Source organism: Triticum urartu, chromosome 5 (genome assembly GCF_003073215.2).
Source record: "Triticum urartu cultivar G1812 chromosome 5, Tu2.1, whole genome shotgun sequence".
NCBI lineage: Eukaryota > Viridiplantae > Streptophyta > Magnoliopsida > Poales > Poaceae > Triticum > Triticum urartu.
Genome location: NC_053026.1, coordinates 6,298,540 through 6,318,320, shown reverse-complemented (window position 1 = coordinate 6,318,320; position 19,781 = coordinate 6,298,540). Strand labels below are relative to the sequence as shown.

The window sequence follows — 19,781 nt, the reverse complement described above, 5'->3', positions numbered from 1 at the left end:
GGATGTCTTCAAGGCACTCACACGGCCATACTGTCCTTTGGTCAGATGACCACAGATGATATTCTTGGCAGTATAGTCCAGTTGAACGAACTTCTTGACATCAGCAGCAGTGACACCTTCTCCAGCCTTGGGAACGCCGTTTTCGACGACATACCATAGGTCGACGTCAATGGCTTCAAGATGCATGCGCATCTTATTCTTCCAGTAGGGATATTCAGTTCCATCAAAGACGGGGCAAGCAGCGGAGACTTTGATTATCCCTGCAGTCGACATAGCTAAAACTCCAGGTGGTTAAACTGAATCACACAGAACAAGGGAGCACCTTGCTCTGATACCAATTGAAAGTGCGTTATATCGACTAGAGGGGGGTGAATAGGCGATTTTTATGAAAGTCTTCAAAACGTGAGAGTTATGAAGACAAACAGTGAAGATTATGCCTATTACTATGCAGCGGAAGTTAGATTACACTAGGCCAGCCATGGTCATGTATTCAATAGAGTGAAAGCGCAATGACAAACAGCTTCAGTGTAATAAGGATCAGGTAGGAAGAAGTTATGAACCCGAACAGATCATACATTCATGTTGTGAAGACAAAAGATAAAGCAAGCATGCAATGGCTTCACAATGAATAACTGTAAGTGAAAGGAAGTGAAGATGAAACCAGTGACACGTTGAAGACAATGATTTGTTGGACCAGTTCCAGTTGCTGTGACAACTGTTACGTCTGGTTGGAGCGGCTAGGTATTTAAACCAAAGGACACACAGTCCCGGACACCCAGTCAAGGACACTTAGTCCAAGACACCCAGTCCTCACCGTTTCTCCTTGAAGCTAAGGTCACACAGACCTCGCAATCACTCAGGTAAGTCTTCAAGGTAGACTCCAAACCTTCACAGACTTCGTTCACTGGCAATCCACAATTTCTCTTGGATGCTCAGAACGCGACGCCTAACCGTCTGGAGGATGCACAGTCCTCAAGTGTAATAAGTCTTCAAATCACACAGACACGAAGACTTAAGTGATGCCCAATTTACTCTGGCTCTGGGTGGTTAGGGCTTTTCTCCTCACTGGGAATTTTTCTTTCAAAGGCTTCGAGGTGGGTTGCTCTAAAACGACAAAAGCCGTGCGCTGAAATCTGAGCAGCCAACCATTTAAGGTTGTGGGGGGTGGACTATTTATAGCCACTTGGCAACCCGACCTGATCTGTCCGAAATGACCCTGGGTCACTAAGGAACTGACACGTGTACCAACGGTCGAATTTTGAACTCACACGGCAACTTTACTTGGGCTACAAGTAAAGCTGACTTGTCTGACTCTGGACAAGATTTTCTCTCAAAGTCTTCGCTTGAAGACATAGGATTTGAATTGGGCATCACTTCAGTCATTCTGACTGGTTCTTTGGGACCCCACTTAATAGTACGGTGATTCCTATGACACAACATAAATGAAATAAAACTACGAAGGATCTAAGTCTTCGAGTTCCATAAGCTTCATAGGGAGTCTTCTCATGTCATTGTCTTCAATATGAATATCTTTATAAACCACCATTGTCTTCAATGTCTTCGTACATTTTTAGGGGTCATCTCTGGTAATAAAACCGAATCAATGAGGGACTTCTACCTGTGTTTTCCTGCAATTCTCACAAACACGTTAGTCCCTCAACTAGGTTTGTCGTCAATACTCCAAAACCAACTAGGGGTGACTAGATGCACTTACAGGTCGTAAGGCTGTTAGGTACATTGGATTTTAAAAGGAAGACGGACAATGATGGTAAGTATCACCATTAAGAAAGCTCGACTTGTCGTTAAGATGTTTTCCGACAAGTTCAAGGAGTTGACTACGATGAGACTTTCTCACTCGTAGCGATGCTAAGAGTCTGTTGGAATTATATTAGCGATTACTGCATTATTTATGAAATCTTGCAGATAGGATGTCAAAACATTGTTTCCTCGACGATTTTCTTGAGGAAAGGTTGTATGTGATACAAACCGGAAGGTTTTGTCAATCCTGAAAGATGCTGATAAGTATGCAAATCTCCAGCAATCCTTCTAAGGACTGGAGTAAGCATCTCGGAGTTGGAATATATGCTTTGACGAGATGATCAAAGATTTTGGTGTATACAAAGTTTATGAGAAACTTGTATTTCCAAAGAAGTGAGTGGGAGCACTATAGAATTTCTGATGAGTATATGTTGTCGACATATTGTTGATCAGAAATGACGTAGAATTTCTGGAAAGCATATAGGGTTATTTGGAAAATGTTTTTCAATGGAAAGCCTGGATTAAGCTACTTGAACATTGAGCATCAAGATCTATAAGGATAGATCAAAACGCTTAATGGTACTTTCAAATGAGCACATACCTTGACATGATCTTGAAGGTGTTCAAGATGGATCAGTCAAAGAAGGAGTTCTTGCCTGAGTTGTAAGGTATGAAGTTAAGACTTAAAGCTCGACCACGGCAGAATAGAGAGAAAGGACGAAAGTCGTCCCCTATGCTTAAGACGTAGGCTCTACAGTATGCTATGCTGTGTACCGCACCTGAAGTGTGCCTTGCCATGAGTCAGTCAAGGGGTACAAGAGTGATCCAAGGAATGGATCACAGGACAGCGGTCAAAGTTATCCTTAGTAACTAGCTGGACTAAGGAATTTTCTCGATTATGGAGGTGGAAAAGAGTTTTCGTAAAGGGTTACGTCGATGCAAGCTTAACACCTATCCGGATAGCTCTGAGTAGAGATACCGGATACGTATAATGGAGCAACAATTTAGAATAGCTCCAAGTAGAACAATTATTTGGAATAGCTCCAAATAGAACGTGGTAGCTACATCTAGGAGATGACATAGAGATTTGTAAAGCACACACGGATCTGAAAGGTTCAGACCCGTTGACTAAAACCTCTCTCACAAGCAACATGATCAAACCCAGAACTCATTGAGTGCTAATCACATAGTGATGTGAACTAGATTATTGACTCTAGTAAACTCTTTGGATGTTGGTTACATGGCGATGTGACCTGTGAGTGTTAATCACATGGCGATGTGAACTAGATTATTGACTCTAGTGCAAGTGGGAGACTGTTGGAAATATGCCCTAGAGGCAATAATAAATTATTTATTATTATATTTCCTTGTTCATGATAATCGTTTATTATCCATGCTAGAATTGTATTGATAGGAAACTCAGATACATGTGTGGATACATAGACAACACAATGTCCCTAGTAAGCCTCTAGTTGACTAGCTCGTTGATCAATAGATGGTTACGGTTTCCTGACTGGACATGGATGTCAGTTGATAATGGGATCATCGTAGGAATGATGTAGACAAGGACCATCCTTAAGCCTAGCACAAGATCATGTAGTTTCGTATGCTAAAGCTTTTCTAATGTCAAGTATCATTTCCTTAGACCATGAGATTGTGCAACTCCCGGATACCGTAGGAGTGCTTTGGGTGTGCCAAACGTCACAACGTAACTGGGTGGCTATAAAGGTACACTACAGTATCTCCGAAAGTGTCTGTTGGGTTGGCACGAATCGAGACTGGGATTTGTCACTCCGTAAACGGAGAGGTATCTCTGGGCCCACTCGGTAGGACATCATCATAATGTGCACAATGTGATAAGGAGTTGATCACGGATGATGTGTTACGAACGAGTAAAGAGACTTGCCGGTAACGAGATTGAACAAGGTATCGGGATACCGACGATCGAATCTCGGGCAAGTATCGTACCGATAGACAAAGGGAATTGTATACGGGATTGATTAAGTCCTTGACATCGTGGTTCATCCGATGAGATCATCGTGGAACATGTGGGAGCCAACATGGGTATCCAGATCCCGTGTTGGTTATTGACCAGAGAGTTGTCTCGGCCATGTCTGCATGACTCCCGAACCCGTAGGGTCTACACACTTAAGGTTCGATGACGCTAGGGTTATAAAGGAAGTTTGTATGTGGTTACCGAATGTTGTTCGGAGTCCCGGATGAGATCTCGGACGTCACGAGGAGTTCCGGAATGGTCCGGAGGTAAAGATTTATATATAGGAAGTCCTATTTCGGCCATCGGGACGAGTTTCGGGGTCATCGGTATTGTACCGGGACCACCGGAAGGGTCCCGGGGGCCCACCGGGTGGGGCCACCTATCCCGGAGGGTCCCATGGGCTGAATTGGGAAGGGATCCAGCCCAAAGTGGGCTGGGGCGCCACTTCCCCCTAGGGCCCATGCGCCTAGGGTGGGGGGGAACCCTAAGGAAGAGTCCCAAGGGGGTAAGGCACCTCCTAGGTGCCTTGGGGGGGAGGGAAACCTCCCTTGGCCGCCAACCCCCTAGGAGATTGGATCTCCTAGGGCCGGCGCCCCCCCTTGGCCCTCCTATATATAGTTGGGGAAGGAGGGCTCTTTCATCCATGCCTTTGGTTGCCTCCTTCTCCCTTCTCCAACACCTCCTCCTCTCCCGTGGTGCTTGGCGAAGCCCTGTAGGATAGCCACGCTCCTCCATCACCACCACGCCGTTGTGATGCTGCTGGATGGAGTCTTCCTCAACCTCTCCCTCTCTCCTTGCTGGATCAAGGCATGGGAGACGTCACCGGGCTGTACGTGTGTTGAACGCGGAGGTGCCGTCCGTTCGGCGCTTGGTCATCGGTGATTTGGATCACGACGAGTACGACTCCATCAACCCCGTTCACTTGAACGCTTCCGCTTAGCGATCTATAAGGGTATATAGATGCACTCTCCTTCCCCTCGTTGCTGGTCTCTCCATAGATAGATCTTGGTGACATGTAGGAAAATTTTGAATTTCTGCTACGTTCCCCAACATTGGCCACCACCAACTCATTTGATTGCACCATGGCATCTATCTTGTCACGCAAGCTTGATGCCTCTAATTCCCTCTTGATCTTGTCCTTGGCTTTCTTATTTCCATCGGGCTCGTTCTTGTTTCTTGGGCCATCTTCATCATCATCATCCATCTTGGTGAGTGAACCTCTTCTCAAGGGGGTTCTTTATCAATCAACTCCCACTTTTGGCTATGTTGAACCAATTTCCAACAATGCTCTAGTGCAAATGACCTGCCATTGGAAGCTTCCATGTCCTTGTACGTTTCTTGCACAATTTTGTCCTACAAAATGAAAACAATGTCAAATATGTCACATGCTACCACTCCAACGGCTACAAATAATTTGCACTACAATGTGAAAACAAACTCACATAATCGGATTCAATGGTACCACATGGAGGTGCATTGCGTACTTACTCCAAGCAAGCAACCCACCGGCTACAAATAGGCTTGATCACGTCCCAACGACCATGCAGTGACCTAAAGGTGCATGGTGTTCTGTTGGGATACTTTGTCATCATGCTAAAGAACCAATCCTCTGTCTTTTGCCAATACCGCTTGGCGGTTTGGTCATTGTCGGTGCACACATCAAGAGACACCGATTCCCAAGCCTTGATCTTCCAAATACGTGTAGTTCTTCAATCTTGCACACGCTTTTGCTTGCTTTTGGTCGAACACCCCCTTCTCAACCTCCTCCACCTCATCTTCTTCCTCACCGTGACCATGCACGCCACCATCCATCTCATTGTAACCGTAGTCATTGATAGAGCTTGATCGATGTCGATGGTGTTGTCATCCAACAAGTGCACAAACTCGTCAGTCGCATCATGCAAGCCGTCGCTACAGTTTCACTCAACAAGTCACGAAGAAGTGCAATGGCAAATAGTGAAACATGTAGAAGAAATCGAAGTATCATACCTTGCGCCCATTTCGTCGAACACGTTGGCGGCGGCGGCGGCAGCAGCTCGTCGGCGGGCATCCTTGGGGTAGCTCTTGCCGGGGCTATAGGGGGAGCTATTGGCGGGGTAGCTCTTGCGGTCGCCTTCGTGCGTTTCACACCCAAAACCTTGCCTTTATTCGTCGGTGTGGGCCGGACCGGATTCACTACGGTGGCGGAGGCGGGCGCGCGTGCCTTCCCGGCAGGGGCTGCGGGAGCGCCGCCCTGGACGACGACGTTACCCTGCCGCTTGCGAGGATGCGACGACGGGCGCGACATGGCGGGTGAGGAGATCTGCCGGAGGGGTTGGCGCGTGGATGACTTCAATGGTGACGGGCGATGGCTGGGAGGCTTCCATGACAGCGACAGGGCGGCCGGGGATGGTGGTCCGGAGCGGGCAGAGGAGGATCAATGGCGGTGGAGGGAAGGGGAAGCGGGAACTGCCGCTCTCCCACCGAAAATCGTTGCCGATAGGGGTCAAGCTCAGGTCGGCTCCCAGCCCGTGTATCTAAAGGTTGAAGACGAAGATTTATCGCGCCCTGCAAGTTTTTTTACAGGCCACGGGCCGATATGGTGTCTATTTGGATCACTTTTTTTGCGCAAAACCGTAAACTGACGGTTATTTTGCGAGTCGGCGCGATATAAGGAGTCTGCTAGAGATGCTCTTTATAGCCCGAAAAATGCAAATGGAGGTCGAGCCCCTGGTATCCGGAATCCTGCCACCATGTGGATCTGTGCCGAGCGTGTAATCCGCGTCCTCCGCGCGCTATATCTCGCTCAACATGAGTGAGAAGAAAGTCTCGCCTTTTTCTGAGACATTGAAGATAGTCACGCCTGAAGCTTTTTGTTCCCCGCGTATCAATGGGCTAGCCCATTTTCAGCGGTTGTTCACGCTCTCTCGCTCGATCGTACCTGCTCGCTCGCTCGATTGTGCTTTTTCTTCGTTTCTTTTTTTGTTTTTCTTATGTTTTTCATCTTTAGGGGTTTCTTCGGGTTTTTTATTTGTTTTTCACCATTTCTCTGCTTTATTCCGGTTTACTAGTTGTTCATTTGGTTCTTATTTCTTCGGCTTTATTTGTTCCTTTCTCCATTTTTATTGTTTTTTCCTATTTCCTATATTTTTCTTTGTTTTTGTTTCTTTATTAGTTTTCGTTTTTCTTGGTTTTTTTTGTCGGGGGCGCGCCCTTCATCCTTGTGGCTAGTTGGTGACCCCTCTCTGGTTCTTTCTCCATTCAATATTTTTTATATATTTTAAAAATAAGCTTCGTGAAGTTTCAGGACTTTTGGAGTTGTGTAAAATAGGTCTCTAATATTTGCTCATTTTTCAGTCCAGAATTTCAGCTGCCGGCATTCTTCCTCTTCATGTAAACCTTATAAAATAAGGGAGAATAGACATAAGTATTGTGATATAATGTGTAATAACAACCCCTAATGCAATAAATATCAATATAAAAGCATGATGCAAAATTGACATATCACTAGCGCACCAGAGTAACAACCATCACCGACGAGTAAATTCATAGATCGGAAGGATCAAACCTGTAAACACCTAAACAAAGACGAACGATGACCGGATCCAAACAGATCCACCAAAGACCAGCATTGACCAAATCCACGAGATCTGAAGACATGCTTGTCAGTGCTAAATCCAACAGTCTTGGGTAGAGGGTCCTGAGATGATGATCTCGGCTAGATGGTAACATGAAGTAGAGAGACACGATATTTACCCAGGTTCGGTCCCTCTCAAAAAGCTAAAACCCTACATCGTGTTTTTATTGTATTGATTGTGATGGGGTACAAAGTATATGATGATATAACTCGAGATTGTATGCGAATGTAGCTAAGTTTCTTTGACCGTATGAACTAAAACCTGATGCGGAGCATCCCTCGACCATCCCCACGGACGTTAGGTCAACTCCACTGCGCGACCCCAAACGGACGTCCGGTTTGGCCGGATTTTGTCCCTTTGGGGCGCCGATGGGTTCGCCCATGTCCGCGTTTGTCCGATGGGTCGTGGGTGCGCCCAACGTGCGGCCGCACCCCAATACCTGTCCAGGATGGACGTGAATAAAAAAAATTAAAAACATAAATAAAATGACTAAAAAAGTAAATAAACGCAGTTAAAAAAACATAAAACATATATATATATATAGGGGTTACAGCCACAAAACGGCCTAGTTTATCGGCCCACTTAAATGGCCCAGTTCATAATTAACATAAAACCAAAAAAACGCCTCTCGCGCGCTCCTGCCGCGCCCGTCGATGCCGTGGCCGCCGCCGTCTTCACTGGCCGCCGGTGTCGTCGTCGTCGCTGACAAGGTCGACGTATTCCGGCGGCGTCCACAGGTGAGCCGGCGGTCCGTGGTGCACGGGGGCGGCGGGCTGCAAGGTGGCCGGTGGTGCCTGCACCACTTCCTCCCGAGGCGAGGCCTCCCGCTCCGGCGACCGCGGCGGTGTGGGGCACCAGTTCACGGCCCCCAGGGCGGCCGCCATCTGCTCAGCGAAGCACGACCAGCTCCGCCACTGGCCCACCAGGTCAGGGTGCAACGCGGCCACCGGCGGCTTCTCGGGGATGGCGACGTCGCCAGCCACAGAGAGGGCCATCGTCGCCTCGAGGTCCGCCCATTGGCGCTCGTCGCGCGTGTGCATGGAGTCCTCCAGCACACGCGCCATGAGCCGGGCCTCCTCCTCCGCCGTCATGCGAGGGGGTAGGGGTGGCGATGGAGATGGCGACGGCGGCGGTGTGGGCGTCAGGCCGCGGACCCGCGTACGCTCGCGCGCCCGCCTGGGGGGCCGCTCGGGGCTCACGTGGCCGCCGCGGCCCCGTTGACGTGCCGGCGAAGAACGACGCCCGCCGCACGTCATGCTCATCGCGGAACCACGTGTCCCACAATGTCGAGTCGGGGCGTACCTCTCGTCGTGGTAGAGGTCGTCCGGGAGGAGGCGGCGGCGGCGCTCGATCTCCTGGCAGCGCGCACGGCCGCTCTGCGGGACGGGCGAGATCAGCACGCGGTCGGCCGACAGATGCCAGTTATTGGGGAGGTGGACGTCGCTCCAGGGCAGCGGCATCCTCGTCTCCCAATAACGGCGGCAGGCGGCCGCCTCGATGTAGTGCCAGTCGCGCGAGCCGGCGACCGTGGGCGCGATGGAGAAGGCGGGCGGCGTGGGGGCCTGACGTGGTGGCGATGGCGACGCGGGCTCCTCTTTCTTCACCGAGCTGCGGCGGCGTCCCGACGAGGAACCAGCCTCGCGGTCGTGCTTGCCTTTGTAGCCGTAGTTCCAGAGGCCCATGGCTGTGGGCGGCCGGCCGGCGAGTTCTTGGCTAGGGTTTGGATTCGGCGCTGTCGGGTTTCGAGGAGGCCGCGAGGTGGCGTGGGGCAGTGTGGACGACGATCCGTCCATGCTTCCCACTTAAAGAAGGACGGCGACCGTTCGACGTGCGGATGACAGGTGGGGCCGCCCGCTCGTGCGCATTGATGTGGGCGGGTGGGAGGTAGGTGGCCGCCTGCCACACGGCCCCGACGCAGACGAGGCGCGCGTCCGTTTGGTGTCCGTCGCGACCCAAACCTGGCGCAAGTTTGCGCTCGAAATGGGCCGGCCCGGACACAAAACGGACAAGATGGGCCCGGGCCGTCGCGCACTGGGCCGCCTCCTTTGTCCGTTTTACCCCAAACAGACGGGGCCGGACAGGATAGGGTCGCGCGGTGGAGTTGGCCTTACGTCGCCACCGCAAACACGAAGAGGCCCAATGACAAGAGCTCGCGCACGTGCCATCAAAATCGGGGTTAACTCCTTCCTCTTCGAACTCCATTCGAATTCACACGAGAGTTGGGTCCTACCTCAAACGGAAGTGTTATGCATTCTTAGGTACCAAGGAGATGATCGTGACAAGGTCAGAATGGAGACGCCAGCATCTACGGAGCAAGAGAGGGAAGAGAAGGACGAGAAGAACGAGGAATCGGAGTTCTTGGACACTCCGGGTGCCCAGGCCCTCTACCCCCGAGTGCCCGGCCACCGGCTGGAAACCGGTCCTGGCCTAGGGACATGGATGTTGGGGCGGCAGTTCCGGGCAGCGGGCTTCACGGTTGGCTTTCCGGCAGGCTCCGTGGTGGCGGTGGTGGCTCCATCTCTTGGTCGTGTGGACGACAAGGGGTGTAGTGGCGGGAGGCTCAGATCTGCACTAGCAGTGCCCAGCTCTGGGGTGGACAAGTTGGCCATTGTTGGGGTGGTGGCTCGGACTCCTCTTGGTGGTGTAGTTGAGTGTCCGAGTGAAAGGTTCGCGCTTCTGGCGTCGGCGTCGGTGACACCTGTGGGCGCCGCTTGCTTCTTAAATGCGTTGTCGTGGATCTCGTCCTTGTGCCAGGGCTTCAGGTGAAAACCTTTGTCTGTCATCAGACTCGGCAGCGGCAGCGCTTTGCGTCGTCATCCTCCTGGGGGTGTTGTCATGGAGCTCGGGAGACTTCGCTCGGGGTTGGAAATGTATCTGGCTTGTTCTAGGTTTTTCTTATATCTTTTGATCTGCTTTGTAAGGGGGCCTCCCCACTATATTATATCCTTTGGCCATGTACTTTGATTTGTTGCTTTATGTATAAAGCGGGGCGAAGCCTATTTCAAGAGATGGGTTCATTATCGGTAGGCCTGGTCATTTTTTGGGGAAAAGGAAGTCCACTAGAGACGATGTTACACTTAGTAGAGCGTGCCATAGTGTAATCTCTAAGGATGTACTCCCTCCATTCCAAAATATAGTGCGTCCGTGCTTCCCGAGGTCCAACTTTGACCATAAATTTAACCAACGAGACCAACTGCGGCGGGAGAAAAAAATTATATAATTGAAAACTTCTTTTGAATATGAATTCACTGATATAATTTTTGCTCCCGCCGCAATCGGTCTTGGTAGTTAAATTTACGGTTAAAGTTGAAGCACGGGGATAGAGGAAGCACTGCATTGTGGAATGGAGGGAGTAGTGATTTTCTGTCATGAGCTGAGTCACTAGTGTTGAAGGTGCATATGAGATTCTTTTTGAAAAAAAGATTGCCCCGGCCTCAGCATATAAATGATGCATGCATCCATATTATTAATCAAAAGGTTGCACAAAAGGTCTGTGACATAGTCGTCGCTTTCAAAAAAAAGCCAAAATAAGATGATAAATAAAGTTGTCACAACCGACAAAAATTGAACAAGATGACTAAACATGTAGTCTATTATTCAGCTGTCATCCAAACCAGTTATAAATATCCCGTGCTACCATCTTCCACTGATTACACCCAATAGCCATATGATCTTTGGCTTCCACATGATTGAGTAACGATCAGATACGGATCCAAGCAGTGACTCTGTATTTAACCTGGAAAAGAATTATAAGAGTTTGTCTGTTAAAAATGATGCCATTTGTGCAGTTCCATATAGCCCCGAGCAATGCACATACTCCTATCCGAATATGTCCTGCAATACTTGGCTCCACTCCATCTAGCCACGATCCAAATAACGTGTTAATACTAGTTGGTGGGTTAACATTAAAGGATACATGAACCGTACCCCACAAAAGTTTGATGAGAGGACATTTGAGAAAGAGGTGTTATATATCCATTGTTGAGAAAATCGTTAACTGGTAGTTGCTCGGTCGGCTGGTGAGTAGGGGATTAATAGGCTAATCGGTAAGTTAATCGGCCATTTAATCAATTAATCGGATGATTTATCAGGTAATCGGCTACTCGGGGACCCTATGAGTAGGGATTAATCGGCAAGTTAACTGGTTAATCGGATAAATTCTTGAACAGGGATATTTTCACCTTGATCACAAAAACAACATCATTTACACCCCCCATCTTCGCTTGACTAAGTTAACCTTAATTAGAATAACTTCCTTGTGCACAAACCACAAAAATATTTTAATTCTCAAAGATACTTTAATCTTCTAAATATGACTTGATTTTGGGATCGGGCCTGAATTTATTAGATCTAAATACAAAGACTTGACGGAGAATATCCCATTAACGCATAATTTCCAGTGAATCGTATCTGGCTCATCAGAGAGGTGACCATCCATCAACCTCCAGACGAGATGTGACCAGTTGTCCCATCCGTCACCTATTAAGGACCTTCTAGATTGGATATTCAAAGGAAGGGACTGTAATATTGTGGCAACATAAGATTCCTTATGTTGCACAATATTGTACAAAGAAGGGTATCGTGTGGCTAGTGACGTCTTCCCCAATCAAGTACTCCCCCCGTCCCAAAATTCTTGTCTTAGATTTGTCTAAATACGGATGTATCAAGTCACGTTTTAGTATTAGATACACCTATATCTAGACGAATGTAAGACAAGATTTTTGAGACTGAGGGAGTATCTTTCCAGAATGTAGTCTTGGTACCGTTCTCAAATATAAATTCAGTTTTATGGAAGAAGCAGCTCTCGCTCTCATCAACGCTTCCCAGAAAGGAGAGTCATTGGGTCTGACCGTAACCCGACCAGAGTCTTCGAACGCAGATACTTATTTCGCAAAATTTGCACCCCACATTCTTTCGGTCTCAACAGAAAAGTCTATACAACCATTTGCCGAGCAAGCATATGTTCTTGACCTCTGAGCTCTTGATCCTTACCCTGCCCTGGTCCTTGGTTCTATAGATACAATCCCACTTGAAAGCCGAGTCACTAGTGTTGAAGGAGCATATGAGATGATATGTTGATTACACTTAGGCCTCCTTTGGTTCATAGGGTAGCAAAATCATAGGAATAGAGAAGTCATAGAAAATGAGATGCATGCATCTTAAATCCTATGAGTAGAAAAAATAGGAAAGGAGATGTACTTTGATTCACTTCATAGGATTTTTTCCATTGAGTCTAGGCTAATGTTTATTTTCCTATAAAATGTGGTGGATAGAAAGAATTTCCTTCATAGGAATAGGATTCCATTCCTCCAAATTAAAGGGTTCTAAAGGAATTTTTTTTATAAAAATCCAATCCTATAAAATTCCTACAAAAATCTTCTAAATCAAAGGAGGCCTTATTATTGTTTGATTTACTTCTTGTACGTAATGCGGGATGGAATCGGGCAGTGGGTGTCATTTTATATTTTTCAAACGTGAATCGGGCAGTGGGTTTCTCCTGGTGGCTGCTCGGTGGTGGGCCACCCGCACATCCTTTCCTATCCCATCATCAACGGCTAGTCGAGTCAATCCGTTTCCGTTGAGTTGTTTTGGATTTGGATCTTGCTCCCCGCCCTTCCGACACCGTCCACACTCCCCTCAGTGCTCTACTGAACTGCTGCGTCATACTAATAAGGAAAGCACAAATGGGTTTCTGCTCAGTTCGCTATAAATATTGCCACCTTTGGAGTTCATCGTCTCATCTCTGGTTAGGGCATCTTCAACGCTAGTCACCGAGTGGGCATCTTGAAATGTCCAAGTCTACTTATCCGCCCATTGACCAATGAAGGGAGAAGGAAAAAAAAGGAGAAAAGATACTACCTCCGTAAACTAATATAAAAGCGTTTAGAATATTAAAGTAGTAATCTAAACACTTTTATATTAGTTTACAGAGGGAGTACAAAATAATACTAGGTTTATGATGGGCTTGAGGCTGAGTTGACGACGCCTGCGGACGTCTGGACCTCCTCACAACTCCTTTGATTTGACGAGACTTTGTGGGATTTCAGACAGTTCAGACATTCGACGGATTTTTGATGATCCGTGTCGAGGAAATGCGCTCACTCTTCTCGTCCGGCGACGGGCGTAGTCCACATACGGCACCACTCCTTTTCACGCCACTCTTTTGTTTTGCTTGCTTGAACAACAAACGAAAATAACTTGACCAAAGTTGCGCTCAATTATTAGGGCGTAGACAGCAAGGGTAGGGCACTAGCCGAGCTGAGGTGAGAAGCCACTATTGACTGTTTTTGTCTAATCTCCCCTCCCTCCCCTTGTTCACCCCTGTTTTTCTTTGGGGGGTTGTCCTAATGCCATCCGTTTATGCCCAGCCAGATGGATGGCTTTTTACTCCAGCTGAGCCGAGGCCAATCCTGAGTGTTTTGTCTAATTTCCCTTTACTTAGCCAGTCCCCTTGTTTTGCTCGAACAAGAACAAAAATGAAAAAAAAAAGACTCTGGTAATGGATGGCACTAGTTCCTCCAGTTGAGCTGAGCTGAAGCCACTTCTCACTGCTTTTTTTTTTGTCTAAAGCCAACTCCAGCGCGTGACCCCATCTTATTCAGATGCGTTCGTTTGGGATAAAACGAACATACCAAACAGCCCAGCGCGCGGACTTAAACGGACTTTTATCCGTTTTTTGTCCGCTTTTGACCCATCCCCAGTTCAAGTTTGGGTCGCTTTTAAGGTGAAACAGACAGCGCGGATGGGCGGGCCATGTGCGTGTGTCCTCCCTTGGCTCGCCCGTCGATGGCACAGGGATCCATTTTTCTATCCGCCACTCCCCCTCCAGCCGCACCCCCTCCAATCTTGCCCCTCGGCGCCGCCGCCGCTGCCATTGTAGGTGTTCAGCTAGGACGCGCGCTCGCGCACCCCCCTTTCCCTCGACACCCCCGAGCTACCCAACCACGGTCACCTGATTTGCACACCCTGCGGCCGGATTTGGAGCGGATCCAGTCGGGTTTGAGCTCGTTCAGCTGTGGAAGGTTGCGGCGTGCCATGGACTGGCCGTGCACCGGGCCAGAAGGCCCCGGCAAGGCCACATGCAGGTACTGACTCCGCCTCTAGCCGCTCGGATCTACACCGTCGACGGTCCGCCAGTAGATACATGAACGGCGGTCGGCCGGACTCGGTGCTGACCCAAAAGCTCGCCGGCACGCCGTTGCCACTCATTAAGTGCGACGACTGCCCAAAGAAGGTCTTGCGTTGCGTGTCTACAATGCCGAAACATTCCGGATGAGTGTTCATCAAGTGCTCAACCGATGAGGTATGTGCTACTTTAGCTTCGGTTGTACTTTTGGATTTGACTAGTTGTGCCAACTTAAAATTTTATTGTGTAGAATGGATGCAAGTTTGGGTATTGAAAAAAAGAGTACATGGATATATTGATAGAGCGCAATTTAGTAGATGTTCGTGCATTTTTATCTAGCATAGAGGCTAGAGATGAGACTAGTGCACATGTTACTAGAATAGGGGCTAGACATAAGACTAGATGCGAGGAAGCAACGTATACTTCTTTAGACTCGAAGAAGAAAGAAGCACGCAAGATCGAGCCTCCGCAGATCAACAATGAATGCATCGAGAAGGCACTGATCCAACTTACGAGAACAATTATGGAGGCTGGTTATCTTCTAAATTATATTCTTGTGGTTTTTGTTTTTTTTATCTTGCTTTTCTAGTCAACATTTGGTGATATATTTTCATGTATCAAAAATCAATGATGAAAAAAAAGATATGTGCTTGAAAAAAGAATATATTAACGGGATACGACTGGGATGTGTCCGCGTGTTAAACGCACGGCCATCGCATCCTAAAAATGACTCGGACATAATTTCATGACTCTATTTAAAAGGACAGAATGCGAATAAAACAGATGTCCGTTTGGGGTGGTGCGGTCTAATCTTGAAAGCGGCCTGCGGCCTCCGACTTTTTCGAAAGCGGCCACGACCCCGCCGCGTGGACCACGAGCCCCTGCGTATCTGACTGGGCAGCGGGACCACGGACAAGCATGGCCCCACGGGTCAGGCGCTCTACAGTGCCCCGCCTGGGACTCCCACACATGCGCAGCAATCCAATAATTAAAGCCTTGCCTTGGCTAGCTTCTCCCACACCTCACTCTCACTCCCCAAGCTCACTCACTCAGCCACTTCAAACCCCTCCACCCCAAACCCCAGCCACCCACCATGGCCGCCAACCCCGGGAGCGGGACCAAGAAGCTGAGCGGCGGCAATGGGGGCGCCGCGGCCCTCCTCCTCTTCCTCCTCCTCTGCTGCACCGCGTCCATGGCGCTCACTCCGGACGGTACCGCATCCGCCGCGTTCCATTCCCAATCCATCTACTGTGCTGAATAAATCTTCGCTGACGTGACGTGGTGGTCGGTCGCAGGGGAGGCGCTGCTGGAGCTCAAGGTGGCCTTCAACGCCACGGCGGGGCAGCGGCTGGGGAGCTGGCGGGCCGCCGACCCCAACCCCTGCGGCTGGGAGGGCGTCTCCTGCTCCTTCCCGGACCTCAGGGTCCAGTCCATGTACGCTCCTGCCTCCTCCTCCTTCTTCTTCCCCCCTTCCTCCTTCTCCATTTTAGATCAGATTCATTAGACCGAGTAGTGGCATTTTTGGTTTCTCTGGATTGGATTGTTGCGTGGGTGCTCGCTGGCACGGTTCCCCATGCATATGTGTGTGTGTTCCTTCTTGGATTCCTTCCTTGCTTTCTAGCCCCACCCGTGAATGAATGAATAACCTCTCCCTTTGTTTTTTGGGTGTGTGTTTGTGTGGCAGAAATCTGCCCTACATGCAGTTCGGAGGCATCATCTCCCCCAGCATCGGCAGGCTCACCAAGCTGCAGAGACTGTAAGATTTGATTGGTTTCATAGCTTCCCCCACAAACGAAATCCACTCTGTTTAATTTTTCAGAGCTCTGAAACCACCTGTTTTATTGGCCTCACACCCCCTGTTTCCTCTTTCTTCAGAGCTCTGCACCAGAACAGCCTGCACGGCCCCATCCCCGCCGAGATCAGGAACTGCACCGAGCTCAGAGCCATGTACGTATGCCACCAGGATACCATCTACATTTTCTTTATACTACTAGTAGTAGTTCATTGGATTGGATTTGTTTTATTTTGTCTGGTAGATTATCAGTTTGCTGAAATAAAAAAAATGTTGGTGTTCTGATTGTCTGCCTGCATGTTCTTCAGTTACCTGAGAGCCAACTACCTGCAAGGGGGCATCCCTCCGGGGATCGGCGACCTCACTCACCTCACCATCCTGTAGGTTCTTGGCACCACCATGGTCCCCTTTGTTACACATTTGGATGCTCTAATGTGTTGTCAGTCTGATTACGTGTGTCAAATAAAATGCAGGGACCTGTCCAGCAATCTGCTGCGGGGCGCAATACCAGCGACGATCGGAAGCCTAACTCATCTGCGGTTCCTGTAAGTTGATGCTGGTGTGAATCTCCATGGCAGTGTTTATAACTTGAATTGACAAGAATGCTGATGCTGAACTTGATTTCACAATGTAGGAACCTCTCCACCAACTTCTTCTCGGGAGAGATCCCGAATGTCGGCGTCCTCGGAACCTTCAAGAGCAGCTCGTAAGCTTAGCACTGGCCTCATCTCCATCCAGTTTGTGTGCCTTTCTTTTTGATGATGTCGGTACATGTTGCAAATATGAATGAGTGGTATCTTTTACGTAGTTTGTACCACAACTATACAGTACTGGATCAGCCTGTTTTTAATGCTCTGGTGTGTTTCAAATGCTGCAGGTATGTCGGAAATCTGGAGCTTTGTGGGCTGCCCATCCAGAAAGGTTGCCGTGGAACCCTCGGGTTCCCTGCGGTGCTGCCGCACTCTGACCCCCTCTCCTCCTCTGGCAAGTCTTAAATTCTAATGCTGCCTTGGCAATGTGGGGACTAATTTTTGAATTTTGCTAGGATCTGTGCCACTGACTGATGTGTTCATTTCTTTTGGTCACAAAACAGGTGTTTCTCCAATCACCAACAATAATAAAACCTCGCACTTTCTGAATGGCGTTGTGATCGGTTCAATGTCAACCATGGCCGTCGCGCTGGTCGCGGTGCTAGGCTTCCTCTGGGTATGCTTGCTGTCCAGGAAGAAGACTGGTGTCAACTATGAGAAAATGGACAAGCAAACTCTCCCAGATGGTAATGAAAAACCGACACCAACTATGTCACTTGATTAAATTTGTCAAGTCTCACTAACTAACTGCGTGATGTCTTGACGACTTAGGTGCAAAGCTTGTGACATACCAGTGGAATCTTCCGTATTCGTCGGGCGAGATCATTAGAAGGCTGGAGCTGCTTGATGAAGAGGATGTGGTTGGTTGTGGCGGGTTTGGTACGGTGTACAAGATGGTGATGGACGACGGCACGGCATTCGCTGTCAAGAGGATTGACCTCAACCGAGAGAGGCGAGACAAGACTTTCGAGAAGGAGCTCGAGATCCTGGGCAGCATTAGGCATATCAACCTTGTCAATCTGCGAGGATACTGCCGGCTCTCCACAGCTAAGCTACTCATATATGATTTCATGGAGCTTGGCAGCTTGGATAGCTACCTCCATGGTAAGGCCCACTATATCTATATATCTCTCAAACATACTAACTAATATTTCATCATTATGGTTGCAATGCCATCTTATGTTGACTGGTGCTTACTCTGCTGTGTTACCATTACCAATGGCAGGAGATGCGCAGGAGGATCAGCCATTGAACTGGAATGCACGTATGAAGATTGCCCTGGGCTCCGCTAGAGGGCTGGCGTATTTGCACCATGATTGCTCGCCGGGGATCGTCCACCGGGACATCAAAGCCAGCAACATCCTTCTGGACAGATGCTTGGAGCCACGCGTGTCTGATTTCGGCCTCGCGAGGCTGCTGGTAGACAACGAGACCCACGTAACCACCGTCGTGGCGGGTACCTTCGGGTACCTTGCACCAGGTACTCGTTCTCTCTATGCTAGTTCACATTGTAACACATTTGTTAACTAATATTTGTGCATTACTTTGAGGGAAAGATGTCTTGTTAATTCCTGTAAATTCCTTCGACACCATGGAATTGTTGTGTAGCTTATTGTTAAGAAATTTGGCAAGTTCTGGACAATAAATAAGTAGCTTATCTTTTCATCTAATCTGATAAGAGAGGTCATTTTAACTTTGCTGCCAGAGTACCTGCAAAACGGGCACTCGACCGAGAAATCAGACGTGTATAGCTTTGGGGTGCTTTTGCTGGAACTGGTGACCGGAAAGCGGCCTACGGATTCTTGCTTCCTCAACAAGGGTCTCAACATCGTCGGCTGGGTAAGTAAAGCAGTCTTGTTCCAAAGCTGTAACCAACTCCAAAGAAGCCTCCATCCATGGCCTGGATCCCAAAACAAGACACTCTGATGAATAATCCACTGTGTGATGTCTGAACTTTTGGTTTACTGTGGCAATGCATGCAGCTGAACACGCTGAGCGGTGAGCACCGTCTGGAGGAGATCCTGGACGAGCGGTCGGGCGACGCGGAGGTGGAGGCGGTGGAGGGGATCCTGGACATCGCGGCCATGTGCACGGACGCCGACCCGGGGCAGCGGCCGTCGATGGGGGCGGTGCTCAAGATGCTGGAGGAGGAGATCCTGTCGCCCTGCCTCAGCGAGCTCTACTACGAGCAGCACCTGGAGCTGTGAGCTCTCTGGGCCGGCGAGTGGGTTAGCTAGCGCTAGCATAACAGTGCCTGTTGTGGTAGTGATGCGCATGGCCGACCGATGATGGCCTGGATGGAAGGATTCCAAGTTTTGTAGATATGCTTGATGATGAATCACCACCACCACCGTGTGTGTAGGATGGACTCAAGTTGGCATCTCTAGACTAGTGTGTGGTTCTTGGGTCAGAACCAATGCAGCAACCGACTGTGCTTTTTGTACATAGGGTTCGGGATCTTTGAACATTTTCTTTCATCCCTTTTTTACGATGCGGTTGCTTCTTCATTTGAGCTTGATTTTTGCTGCGTTTCCCCCCTTTTTCTTTTACCCCCTTTTCCATTTTTCCTTTTCATTTTAGCTGCATTTTGACTGCATTGCCACTTTCTTTGAACCAAATCACGCAGGTGAGACAAGGGTGGGTCAACACCTTTCTATAAGCAGCTGCTAGTTGGTGGTCTCACCTTTGTCAACAGCTTAATGGTGGTTTAGGAGTAGTACTAGTATCATGCAGTGGCATTAGCCTTTATGATTAGTTTATGAGAGGCCGTGCGTGCGTGCATTAGTTTATTATTGTTAGAGAATCTGTTGCCGATGGAGTGGCTCCAAATATTCCAGCTTTTCTTGGGCGAGCAGGAATCCTGGCTGCTGCACAATGCTCTAAGATTAAATTAGTGGCCGCA

The 19,781-nt window shown here is 48.8% G+C and overlaps 1 protein-coding gene across 1 annotated transcript; it reads left to right on the top strand.

Annotated features, from left to right (window-relative positions):
* Window positions 1-15,511: 15,511 nt before the first annotated feature.
* On the top strand, window positions 15,512-19,386 carry LOC125506831 (LRR receptor-like serine/threonine-protein kinase FEI 1). Its single transcript, XM_048671535.1, has 13 exons — window positions 15,512-15,708; window positions 15,793-15,931; window positions 16,182-16,253; window positions 16,373-16,444; window positions 16,598-16,669; window positions 16,763-16,834; window positions 16,924-16,995; window positions 17,167-17,273; window positions 17,383-17,565; window positions 17,651-17,983; window positions 18,105-18,359; window positions 18,585-18,718; window positions 18,862-19,386. The coding sequence occupies exons 1-13, from the start codon at window positions 15,591-15,593 to the stop codon at window positions 19,084-19,086; spliced, it is 1,854 nt and encodes a 617-aa protein (XP_048527492.1). The 5' UTR covers window positions 15,512-15,590; the 3' UTR covers window positions 19,087-19,386.
* Window positions 19,387-19,781: the final 395 nt, after the last annotated feature.